At 38.3% G+C, this 13,767-nt stretch overlaps 1 protein-coding gene across 1 annotated transcript; it reads left to right on the top strand.

The window, feature by feature from the left end:
- Positions 1–2,768: 2,768 nt before the first annotated feature.
- Positions 2,769–3,722, top strand: LOC149260282 (uncharacterized). The gene has a single exon (XM_089457827.1). The coding sequence runs from the start codon at positions 2,769–2,771 to the stop codon at positions 3,720–3,722; it is 954 nt and encodes a 317-aa protein (XP_089313953.1).
- The last annotated feature ends 10,045 nt before the right edge of the window (positions 3,723–13,767 follow it).

The raw sequence follows: 13,767 nt of genomic DNA, 5'->3' as shown, positions 1-13,767 counted from the left end.
TCAGTACTTTTCTATGGTTACTGATGCAGAAGAGGACTCTTACCTGGGAAAACCTTATGAAAAAAGGTTTCAGGGGACCCTCCAGATGCCCTATGTGCACTAAGGAGGAGGAAACCATGAACCACCTTCTTAACTCATGCGAATGGGCCTCCCAGCTCTGGAACTGGTTGGAAAACATTCTTGGAGCGTCAGACCGGAACATGGATTCAATTCAGGAAACCATCACCAACTGGAGGAACAAGTTTTCAAGAGTAAACAGAGTGGAAGGCATCTGGAAATCCGCCCCCGGCTTTATTGTTTGGACCATCTGGAAAGAACGAAACCGAAGAATCTTCAAAGAAGAAACTAGAAGCCTAGAATTAGCAAAGGAGTCCATATCAATCAATATCAAACAGCTTATACAGGCTAAATGTAAGGTAGAAGCCGATGAAAAACCAACCAATCAGGATCTACGAATATTAAAGGCATTTCAATTAGAAGCAGCTAGCAATCAACCAACAGGGGGAAATTCACCGCAACCTTCATCACATATTTCAAACTGGCAATGCCCTCCTGAGGGTAGCCTGAAAATGAACTTTGATGGAGCCTCACGGGGAAATCCAGGTACAGCAGGCATTGGGGGAGCCATCCGCAATCAAGCAGGGGAAATTACCCATATTTTCTGCAGAGCCTTAGGTGAAACTACTAACAATGAAGCAGAGTTCGCTGCGCTTGAGCAGGGCTTAAAAATCCTAAGAAATCTCAGGAGAGGCAATCTAATAGTCGAGGGGGATTCACTTCTGGCTATCATGGCGGCTAAACGCCTACAGACAGGTACGACCATCAGCAAAGCTACCAAGCATTGGAGGTTAGCTAAAGCGACGGAAAACATAGCAGAGCTCATCATGGAGATGAAAGGTGTAACCTTCCAGACAGTTAGGAGAAAGGCGAATGGTCTAGCTGACCATCTGGCAAACTTTGGAGTAGACAACCCGAGCATTGTCATGAACAGGTGCTGGCGGGAGATTGACAACCCAATCATAAAGACAGCATGCGAACAGCTGGCAGCGAAGGATTTAATCCAGGCCACTCAACCTTAATTGGGGAAGGCACTTGGCACCGGTATCGGAATCGCGAGGATACCGGCAGTGATCATCAGCCCAAGCTTCTCGATGGGATGATTGGACATTTGAAAAGGCGGAGTTCCTGGTGGCGGCAGATCTTGCAAAAGGGTAATCATCATAATTCAAGAGACGGGATCCATAACCTCAGATACCGAGCTATCAGTACGCATGAAGAGGGTCCGTATAGCAAGTTTTCATTGCCTTCAATGGCAATCTTGTGTGAAAGGAGGTGGAACAAGGACCGGAGGGACAGAACCAAGCATGCCAGCCTGCGGGGCATCTCAATCTCCACGCACCACCACCCCATCAGAAGGAAATCACCAAACACCTGGCGCTTGGCTCATCAGCGTGGAAGTAACCTCCTGCGCTCCTACTCGATCAGCGTCAGCCTCGCTTGTGCGATACTCCATCACATTCATCAGCAAAGTACTACCACCTTCAAAGGCATTAATTCCATTCTCATCAGAAAGCATCAAGGTTTTCATTATAAAGGAATGGGTAAGTGCCCTGTTCTCCTCATTGTTATTCGAGTGCGCATTGAGAGTGGTTCTGTTACCAAGTTTAGCTTAAGTCGGGCAAGTTACGAGGGGTTGGCTATGAAAGCGGGAGGTAGTCGCTGCGCTGCAGCAAACCGAGACCTTCAGGAAGCCAGGGGCGGCTACGAGACTAGGACTGCAACCAAAATAAAACGCAAGATGGCAGAATTAGAAGCTCAGGTTAAGCATGAGGAGAACGGTAGAACGGTGATGGAGATTGCAGCTGAGGTCGATTGGCTGACTGACCCCGGCACACCCACGAAGAGGGCTACTCAATTCGTGAGAACCCAGGCGGAGAGCTGGCGCACTAAAAGCCTGATAGCAAAGGCGCTGGACTCCATTGAAAAGGAAAGGCAACATATCGTCACAGAGGTAAATCTCACTGAAGCACAAATGGCTAAGATTATAGACTACAACAGCGTTCTGGACAGCAAAATCACTTCGGTGAAGGAGGCAGTCAACACCCACAACCGGATGCTTATGTTGCTCATCCGGCTTCTAAAAGACTCCATCAACACAGCTCCAGCAGCTCAGCCAGCCACCTCGGCTGCGAACCAGCCTGATTCCCTGGAAGCAATGCAGGCGAAGGTTGATCGCCACGTCAAGGAGATAGGCATGGATACCATCGCCCAGATGGGAAAACATCACTAAGGACATACTGGTGGCTCTCCCCTGACCTCTCACTGTCTCGGTTTTTGCTATCTTTGTTGTCATTTCACTCTGCTGTCTCGGCCTTAGTGTATGTCTGCTGTTACTTCTCTTGTTGTTACCTCTCTTGTTCAGTTTCGGTAGTATCAGTGTCTTAGTAATGTTCGGCTCTGTTCCTTGCCACCCTGCGTGGTGGGCGTTCTTTTGGTGCACATGTATAACTTCCTCTGAGCAGGCGATTAGCCTTGGAGTATTGTACATCCCTGCTCGCACTGCTCTGGCAGTTTTTTGTATTATACTTGTTCTATAATATAATCTTCTCACTTACACAAAAAAAAAGATAGGCAATTCAGAGACCTATTTGTGCACCAATATTTACGGGCCTCAGAAGTTAGAAGAGAAATACATTTTCCTTAGAACTTTATTGAATCTGAAGCTCAGATATCCCAATGAGAAGGCAATCATAGGAGGGGATTTCAATATGATAACTACACTATTGGAGAAGAAAGAAGGAACCAGGAAACTTAACAAATATTCTGAAGCATTCTTAGATTTCATCAACACAGCTAAATTAGTGGATGTCCACCCCAAGAGTGGGGATTTCACTTGGAATAATAGAAGGGGAGGTGAAAGACAAATCGCCTCTCGTCTTGACAGATTTCTAATATCTGAAAGTATTCTCTTGGAGGGAGTGATAGTAGAATCAGACATTCTACCTAGTGGAGGGTCAGACCATTGGCCCATTTGTCTGATTGCTGCTATCCAGGGCACTCCTAGAAATAAGCCATTTCGATTTGAGAAATTTTTGCTTAACCATCCGGACTTTATTCAACTTGTTGAGAAGTGGTGGCATGAACCGATGGACATCAGAGGTACCAAAATGTACAAATTACAAGGTAAATTGAGATACATCAAAAGTAAAATCAAAACATGGAATATAACAGTTTTTGGGAACATACTCAAAGAAAAAGCCAAGATAGAGGAGCAGCTAGAGCAGATTCACAAAGGCTGGATAACTGGAGATAGCAACTTAGAAATGGAAAACAAAGAAAAAAATTTGATGCAACAATGGCAGCTTCGTTGCCAACAAGAAGAGACACTTTGGAAACAAAAGTCCCGGATTCAGTGGCTCAAGGAAGGGGAACAAAATACTAAATTCTTTCACAGATCAGCACTGGACTACAGAGGTGCCAATAAAATCCTCAGTCTCAAAAGCGAACAGGGAGACATTCTCCAGAATCATCAAGGAATTTCAACCCTGCTCACTACGCATTTTAGCAGCATAGCTCAGGAGCCAGAGGTAGATAGAATAGAAGCAATTGTTGAACTCATCAAATCCATTCCCAAAACAATCACTAATGAGAAAAACCTTGCATTAACTAGAGAAATCTCTTTGGAAGAGGTGGAAGAAGAAGTGAAGAATATGCCAAATTAAAAAGTGCCTGGGCCTGACGGCTTTACCATCAACTTTTACAAGGCTTGCTGGGAAATTGTTAAAACTGAGGTCTGGGAAGTGGTGGAGGACTCGCGGCGTTCTACCTCAATTCTCAAATCTCTAAATTCAACTTTCCTGGCCCTGATTCCAAAAGAAGAAGAGGCCAACACCCCAGTGAAATTTCGGCCTATTGCTTTGTGCAATGTCATCTATAAGATTATCTCTAAAGTCATTGCCAACATATTGAAACCTATTCTTCCAGGCCTTATCTCAGAAGAACAATCGGGATATGTTGAGGGAAGACAGATTCTGGACAATATTTTACTAGCTCAGGAAATTATTCACACACTTCACTCCAGAAAAATCGCAGGCATGATGATGCAACTTGACTTATCAAAGGCTTATGATAAAGTCAACTGGAATTACCTAGAAGCAATCTTAAAAGCTTTCGGTTTTGCCAATCAATGGATAAAGTGGATTTTAGCTCTGATCAAATCTACTAAATTTTCTATACTGGTAAATGGTGCCCCTGCCGACCAATTCTCCCCCTCACGAGGACTCAGACAAGGAGACCCATTATCACCTTTCCTTTTTGTTATCCTGATGGAAGGTTTAAGTAGACTCATTCGTAGCGCTAAAGAGGAAGGAAGGATCAGAGGATTGCAGCCCTTGCCTACCATTCTAGTGACCACTCACCAACAATTTGTTGATGATACAATCTTACATGGTTCCCCTACAGTCAAAGAAGCACTGGGCTATAAAAGGATCCTTAATCTTTTCAGCGAAGCCTCAGGTATGGAAATTAATCTATCTAAATCAACCATCTTCTTTTTCAATACGCATTCAGCTGTGCAAAAAAATCTCTCTATGATTCTAGGCTTCCGAAGAGGTAATCTGCCCTCGAGGTACCTAGGAGCACCTCTAACGGATAAACCTTGGCAAAAAATTCATTGGGAGAAGATCCTAGCCAATCTAGAGAAAAGATGTCATCACTGGACCCACAAGGCCCTCAATTTTGCAGGGAGGCTAGTTTTAACCAAAGTTGTATTGCAAGCTATTCCTCAATATATTCTCTCCATAATCCCTACTCCCAAAGGAGTCCTGCAGCAAATGAGGGTGATTAAGAGAACTTTCTTATGGACAGGAAATGCAGAGAAGAAAAAGTGGGCACTAGTGGCATGGGATAAATTGTGCAAACCCAAACAATTGGGAGGGTTAAACCTGCTAGACCCCTTCACCATCAATAGGGCCTGTGGGGCCAAGCTCTGGTGGAAATGGCTGAAGGAACCCAATCTTCCTTAGGCTAGACATTGGAAGGAGAAATACGCTCCAATGCACAGCACTCAGAACTTGATCAGAATGTAAGAGAATCCAGAGGGCTCACCAATCTAGAACCTAGCAAGGAGAAATCGAGGAATTATACAGGAGAATAGCTTCTGGTAAATTCGCAATGGGAAAACAACCTTTTTCTAGGAGGATGCCTGGCAACACCTCCCTAAGTTAGAGAGGCCAGAGTTTGCAGAGCTGCAAAGAAATTAGCAAGGGATTGGGAAAACAACGGTAAATCAATATTGGACTCCTAATAACAGGGACCCGGAATGGAGAAATTGGGCAATCAATGAAACAGAGAACATAACTGAAGCAAACAACAATGTCAGGGATCTGCAAACTCTATTCAACAAAAGAAGAATTAGGAAGGCGGATGACAGCGACCAACTAAGATGGGGAAAGCAAGGAGGGGGCAATTTCACGCTCAAAGAAGCTAGAAATTGTATCGAAGATTCAGAGCAAGTTGAAAAGGTTCAATGGAGCAGCAAGGTCTGGGATTCTCAGTTCTGGCCAAAAATTAAAATCTTCCTCTAGCTCCTAATGCACAGGAAAACTCTAACTTGGGAGAATCTCCGCAAGAAAGGGTTTTGTGGCCCTTCTAGATGTCCCATGTGCAACAAGGAAGAAGAAACTATGAACCATCTCTTCAACACATGCAATTTGGCAAACATAATGTGGAATTGGGCAAAAAATACTTTACAGCAAACGGACAGAACCAGAGATTCCATCCAAGAGACCATCGAGAATTGGCGAGGCAATTTCTCCAGTAATCAAAGGGTCAATATCATTTGGAAAATAATGCCAGGGTTTATTACATGGACAATCTGGAAAGAACGAAACAGGAGAGTATTCTCAAACGAAACTAGGGATATAAATAACTCAATAGAAATTATCATACAAAATGTAATACAATTGGTTCATGTCAAAAGCAAAGCATATCAAGATAGTAAAGCTTCAAATCGGGACTTACAAATTTTGAAAGCCTTTAACCTGGATAATGGAACTTGCGTGGCTACAGTGAATCGCCAACAGGAGATAAGCACCACTTTAAGCATCTGGAAACGACCACCTTCAGGCTTCCTCAAGCTAAATTTTGATGGTGCATCGAGAGGCAATCCAGGAATGGCTGGCATCGGTGGCATTATAAGGAATAGCGAAAGAGAAATTCAGCACATCTACAACAGAGCCTTAGGGGAAGGAACGAACAATGAGATGGAGTTCGCAGTGATGGAACAGGGTCTCAGAATTCTTATAAATTTACAGGCAGGCGCAGCAGTAGTTGAGGGGGATTCCCAGCTCGCAATAACAGCAGCTAGAAGGATGTATGCGGGAGCTAAAGCTAGCAAGGTTACACAACACTGGCGAAAGTATTGAACATTTGGGGTGGCTGAAAGGTTTAATCTTTCAGGCTGTTTGCCGTAAAGCCAATGCAGTTGCGGACCATCTGGTGAATTATGGTATAGAGAACCCCACTAGCATATTGGACAGCTATTGGCAGGACGTCATCTGCCCAGAATTAAGAAATAAGTGTACCCTGCTCTCGAGGCAGGATTTGGTGAATGAAAGGTAAGGACGAAGAGTCAGCGCTCTATGTAGGTTTAACGAAATGATGAGGTTCATGCGTACTGTGGGAAGAATTAAAGGTTGGCAGAAGAGCGAAGGACAGGCAGAACAGGAGCATTCAATGCTCGAGCAGGAGGGAGTCATTCCCATCAGATATATGATCAAAAACAATCAGCGCCGCCGACGCCCATATAGAAGATGGGACACTTGGCATGCTTCGGAGGAGGGCAAGAGAGGTGACCGTAAGAGCAGGAAATCGGGTCATTACCGAAAATATAAACCACCAAGCAAGAATAATTATGATAAGACCTGCGGGCAACAGGGGATAGGTTGGAATGTACCCAGTAATTCTCCCAATCTCATCTATTTATTCTCAGCCCCTGGCAACGGCAGAGCCACTGTTTCTTTGAGTTGTAGGCTGAAAATCTTTTCCCTAATCCTTAGAACGTTGTGTTGTCGGTCGGGTGTGGTTAAGATAATGGCGGGTGAGGGGAGCCGAAACGCATCGGCCAACCGAGATCTGAAACGAGCTCGGGAAGCCTATGAAACACGAACCTCGCAAAAAGAAAAACGAAGAATTGAGGAGCTGGAGGCCATTGTTACTCAGGAGGAGGAAAATTTGGAAGCACAGGAGTTGGAGAAGGAAATGGATTGGGTTCAGGACCCTGGTACAATAACAACGCGTGCAACTCAGTTTGTGCGTACGCAGGCAGAGATGTGGAGGATGAAAACAATGTTGGCTAAGGCCATTAGTATGCAGGGGGACTACACCAACCAAGTTCGTCAAGCTCAACAGGCAATTGCAGTCACGTCAGAGGAGCATATGGCGATTCTGGAGAGTTTGGAGTTCAAGATCAGCGGACTGGCACAACAATTTGACAGTATTACAAAGAAACTCACAGTCCTGATCAGTCTCTTGCGTCACTCTATAAATCAAGATGCCAGGACTGCTGGGGAAAAGATGGAGGGGCACACTGGCGATAATCAAAGCACACTTCCAGCGCCATCTCAGGCAGGCAAAGCTAAGGCATTGACTGGTCCGGATACCTCCAAGAATTATATTGTTCTTGAAATGTAATGAGTTCCTGCTGTCTGATCTTGCTGAATTCCTGAGGGATGGGTCAGTTTTTGGGTCTGTCAACCTTGGTTTTTCTTTGTTTTGTCAAATTTTTCTCTGGGTTCAACTATAGATGTCCTCGGCTCTATGTGAATCGTTGTTTGGTTACTGCTGATTTTGTCAACCCCTAACTTTCTATGCCGCCTTGCATGGTGTGCCCGGGGTCTTGTGGATGCTCTTTTTGGTCATGACAAGGTGCTTGCTTAGAAGGATGGCAATCCTTTGTCTGCTCGTGCAGACCTTTTGTAAAATATGTATTCTGTTTCTAATATAATTTGCTGATTTACAAAAAAAAAAAACTTTGTTATGCTCCATATTAAACCTTTTTTTACTTTAATTTTCTATACATACATATATGTAAAATTGATATTGAAATAAATTAACTAATTTAGATATTCAAATAGTTTATTCAAGTTCTATATTGAAATATTTGTAAAAAATATAAGAATTATACATCTTCCTCACATTCAAAAGTGAAAATATAAGATTTTTATTTTTGTTTTTTAACTTTTAATTACTTTGTCTTTTAAAAGTTATTACAAAATTATGCTGCTTCACATGACCATCAAAATATTTTAGTTATAATGAGATATTTTTACCACATTTGTGAAGTGAAATTAGGATTATTGATGTTTTATAATGATTTTTATTTAAAACCCAAATATTTATATTTATTTTTGTTTTTTATTACAATTGACATTGTTTTTTATTTAGAAAATATCTTATTTTTATTTTTAAAAGAGACATGTGTCAACTCCGTGTCAAGCATTAACAAAATCACACATGATTATCATACTAAGCTATTCGATACCTCTTAGTACAATACTATAAATAGTATGATAAAGAATCAACATAAATCTTTTTTAAATGCTAATCTATAGAATACAAACTTTTCTTTAATTTTTGCATTCCAAAAAATATTTACTTCTAAAAATAATTTGTAAATAATTTTAACAACTCCTTTATTTTTATTTTTTTAAACCTATATAATATTAACTATAAAATTATATATTATAATTTATATTTAACTTTTTTAATTAAAATACTAACATCATTTAAAAAATAATATAATACTAATTAAAATAATATCTGCAACACTAATTATAGATAAAAATTAATATACTTTTAAGAAATATTTAATTTGCATTGTGTTTACAAAAGAATTGCTTTACAATTATTATTTTGATAGCTAAATATAGTTAAACAACTAAAATTATTACAATAGAACCTTATTCAAAATAGGAATAGTAACAACCCCACTAATATGGATTATTATTAAAAGGGTTTTTCATGAAACAAAATAAATATAGAATGGGAATGCATCTTCTGGTTGGAAAAGGAGGCTTTCCACATTGTGAAATTACTATAATGTTAATACTATAATAATATTATATTATATTATAATATAATATCAATGATGGTAAAATTAAAATACATAGTTGTAAATTTTTATAATGATTTATAAGATAAATTAATTATTGAATTTGATAAGGAATATATAAATATGATATAGTTTGAGTGGGTCTAATAGTTAAGGGCATGTGTTTCTTTTTAAGAGGTTAAAATTCAAAAGTGAGAAGTAGAGTATGTATATTTTCGTAGACTTAGTATTCAAATCATTATATGAAGGTGGATCCCTTGTCTCACAAACAAAAAAAAATTTATTGTCTCACAAACAAAAAAATCTTATACACCAATTAATATTTAGCTTGACTATAACCTTAAAATTATATTAGTTATAATCCCTTAAGAACAATATAGTTATTCTCTAATAAACCTGCCTTAAGATCCTAATACAATCGATGACAATAAGACTTACAATACATGCACTTATTATATATGTGGATCATTGGGTCTTTTAGGTTATTAATGGCGTAATATGTTAACAAGGTCAATTTTCATAATTAGGTCCACTTATAATAAGTAATGGGAATTGATTACTAATATGATTAAAAAGTGATTAGTGATAAGATTATAAGTGATTAGTGATAAGATTATAGATAGATTTGACACGATATGCATTAACTTAGTTTAATATAACTCAAGTATACCTAGTTTAAGATGACTCAAGTATTGGTTAGCACCTAGTTTAAGATCACTTAAGTATAATCTACTCAATAACAATGAATATAATTTAATGAATCAGTGTTCCATCATATTTAACCAACAAAATAGCTTATCTTTAAGTTTTCTATTTACTCTATTCACGCTATATAAGTTTAATAGTTATAATTATTTTAATAATCTCTTATCCACTCAAGTTAGCTAGCTTTACTTATTCATTGATCCAGTCAAGTTAGCTGGCATGGAATGTTATAAAATAACCCTTACTCCTCTCTCATGCCTTACAAACAAATTTATCTCGAAGCTTCCCACCACTTTTCCGCCCTTCATTTTTCTAAATTTTTGTGTTACAACCCCATTCTCGTGCTAACAGAGAATGTTATGTACCCCTCCTACTTTCTTACCTCATTTATACTCTCACAAGCATTAATCTAAATGGTCATGTTTAGTAAGCCTTATGTATACAACATATTCTTTGTGTTTATTGACTTTTTTCAATGTCCAATTAAAAAGTCTAACTTTGTTTGTGTGTATATTATAACATTGTTTGTGTGTATATTAATGATTTATCAATTTCTTTTAGATTTGGTATATGGTTGCATGCTTTTGTTATTTGGAGACAGATAGTTGATAACGGGTTACATAGGAAATTTGACCCTGACAATAGGTTCTCTAAGATCTTTTATAGCCTTTTGAGCATGTATTAGAGGTCAAAGACTTTGAATGACAGAGAGGTACAATCAAGATGGGTTTTAAGATTATGTAATTATGAATTTTCATGTTTTTTTTAAATAATCTTATTTACATTTCTTTTATGTTTTTTTTGAGAAATATGATGGAGTTTAATAAAAAAATCTAAAAAGTTGATATTTTTAGTAATTTTTATTTTTAGGTGTGATGAAGTTGACATTTTTAGCAATTTTTATTTTTAGCAGTGATTATTTTTAGCAATTTTTGATAGTGGTCTAATTAGTGAGTTGATTGCATATTTAGGGACTCAATTGGGAAATTCACTTATTTTTTGAGTTTCATCAGATTCCAAGACCATAAATTTTTGAGTTATTTTTCATAGTGTTATTGTTAGCAAGGTGACTAGACTTTTGGGTACCAAGTATGGTGAGCATCATCATTGTTTGATTTTAGGTCATTTCATGCACTTAAGAAATGTAGGGAATGAATGTGTTTTGGTATGGTTAAGTGGTGACATTGACGTCTTTTTTATGGTTTAGTGTACATATCTTCGATTTGATGCAAGTTAGTTTTCTAGAATCTTGAAAATTGCCAAATCTATTGAATTTTGGATAGACTGTAAATTTTAATTTTCTTCATATGAGGTCCAATGAGGTTGGAACCAGGGTAGAATTGTAGAAATTTCAAATCTGAAACACCAATAAAATTTGATAGTTTATGTAATTCTAGTTGTTGTTTTGATCATTTTAACAAAGAATGTTGATGGGCAGGGAATTTTTTTTATTGTTTTTGACAGGTAAATCACCCCATGATGGGAAAATTTCCTGTCAAATTCCATCCCTACTTGGAACAGTCCCCTCTCAAACATCCTAAAACAATTACTAATAATATAAAAAATTCAAGTAAAAATATGGCAAGGGAAATATAAAGAAAACATGTTTTTTTTACTTTAATTATTTTATATTATTATTCTAAGTTGGCTTCTATGTCAAGTAATGATCTATTTAGAGTTTTGGAGAGTGCTTATTACTCCATTGCCTAATTTTAGAATACATGCAAGTTACTATTCTTGAAACAATTCAATTCAGATCATATTGTTGCATGGTTAGTAATTATTGCAAAAGAGAGAGGCTATTATGTGTAGTGAGATGTGCCTAGATGAAGATCACTAATTATGAGAGGGTGTACTCTAGCAAAGGAACTTGTGGGTAGATTTAGAAGGAAAAGGGATCATGTGGCTATGCAACCTAGATGAATATCACTAATTATGAGAGGATGCGCTCTCAGAAAGAAGGAAAAGGGATCATGTGGCTATCCAACCTAGATGAATATCACTAATTATGAGAGGATGAACTCTCAAAAAGGAACTTGTGGGAAGATTTAGAAGATTGCCATTGATTACTAGTTGTGATAACCAACTTGTTGTTTGTTATAACATCATGGATACAGTAACATGTAGTGATTCATTAGTGTGATTACCATGCTTGTTTCAAGTGCTAATACTAGCTGGGAAGAAGGATCATGTGGTTATCTGAGGAAGAGGGTACCCTCCTAGAGACAGATTTAGCATGCATTTATTATATCTTCACCACGTAGGACAAGCTTTTTACATTGAGCTATCAATTCTTATCTCTTTCATATCTTGTATCTTATTCTTTTGTATATTACATAAGTAATGAAGGGGAAAAGGGAGTTTTTTGAGTGAATGATTGAGCACTAAAGCTTTGTTGATTATTTTCCTTTGCCCCTTTCACTACTTATTCATTTTTTGAGAAAGTGATTTGAAAACAAAAATGTTGTACTTGTGATAGTTAGATACTTCTTTGTTGGATAGTGATTTTACCTATCCCGTCCAACTAAGGATGATTGTATTTAGAGAGTTCTTTCTTGTTTGGACTTGTCAAGGAATTTGATCTTCATATAACCCTTTGTTACAAGGACAATCGACCCATTTTTTGGTGACTAGCTCTTGTTCTTTGTGTGCAAAAATTTCTATTATTTTTGTAGACCCTTATTTTTATTTTTAATTTTTAATTTTTTTTATTGCCTCAGAATGCCTTCAATACCAAATTACATTTTTCATACATATAAATTATTGATTCTTCTTTCCATGCAGGAGGTTTCTCATTGTCTTCAGGGAAACTAGGGGAGTCACCCATCTACTCATTACAAAGAAACTCAAAAAACCAAAATCAAACATTCTGGTTATATCCAGAGAATACAAAACATAGGATAAGACCATGACAGCTAACAAACTTGCAGAACATTAAAAATATGAGGAGGAAATAGGAGAAGGGTCCTTTGCACTCGAACCAAGAGGAGTTGGATGATCAGAATCACATTTTATATGCCCTTTTATATGGGCCAACCTTACATCCAAACTATCCATGAAGAAATGATGATTTCTTAACATTCTCTTGATGTCTTCCAATGAAGAAAACACATTTAAATTTCCACTTACTTATCCCTTAGTAGCATGCCAAGCAGGGACTTCATTTTCTAATGTAGTGCAAATGAGTTGAGGTCTTGTTTCCTCTAACCCCTGGTATGACCAGGGTCGGGAACCTGATAGGAGACCTATTCCAGTATCTCAAAGCAAAAAATGCTTGCCTCTCAACGCCCACCATGGTTTCCAAATTCTGAATTTCCCACCAAGTCGCAGGAGGGAAAACATTTAAGTATGCCTCAGTTGAATCTTGTGTGAATAGGCAGGCCTAACTTAACCCGGGGAACTCCTATCTCCTCCGCCCCTCCTGTTGCACATATGTTTCCTAGGAGGCATGACACGTAGGAGAGATACATTCTTATAATAACAACACAAAAACCCACAACCAAGGGTATGGGGTTTGCACCACCCTGAAAAAAAAAAACACTAGCAATATACTAACTAAAAACACACCAATTACAGACTCCATACTTATGACATTCACTCAGGCTAGGAATTGAACCACACCTGCCAGGATCACAAGGGTAATAATCATCTCTGGCCTTGAAACCTACAATGTTTTGAGCACTAAGACAAAGTTACAAATAAACCCAAAAAAGAGACATACCTTAATTATATCCCCCTTTTTTAAACCAATTATTTCGAGCATCATACACTAATAGGAGGTCACTATACATAACTTTCAAAATCCTCAAACCAAATGATAATGCCAAACTTATGAACCAGAGAACACCGCAACTAAGACCAGACTCCACCATAATGTAGAATTTCCTGCAAATTATCTACAAATCTACCTCTGAGATATATGCAAAAAATCTGACTGTAGATTAACCCGA

This window comes from Pinus tabuliformis, chromosome 6, assembly GCF_031772625.1.
Source record: "Pinus tabuliformis cultivar Carrire ecotype Pingquan chromosome 6, CPIR1, whole genome shotgun sequence".
In the NCBI taxonomy this organism is placed as follows: Eukaryota; Viridiplantae; Streptophyta; class Pinopsida; order Pinales; family Pinaceae; genus Pinus; species Pinus tabuliformis.
The sequence above is the reverse complement of the archived record's forward strand: the minus strand, read 5'-3'. Positions and strand labels throughout refer to the sequence as shown.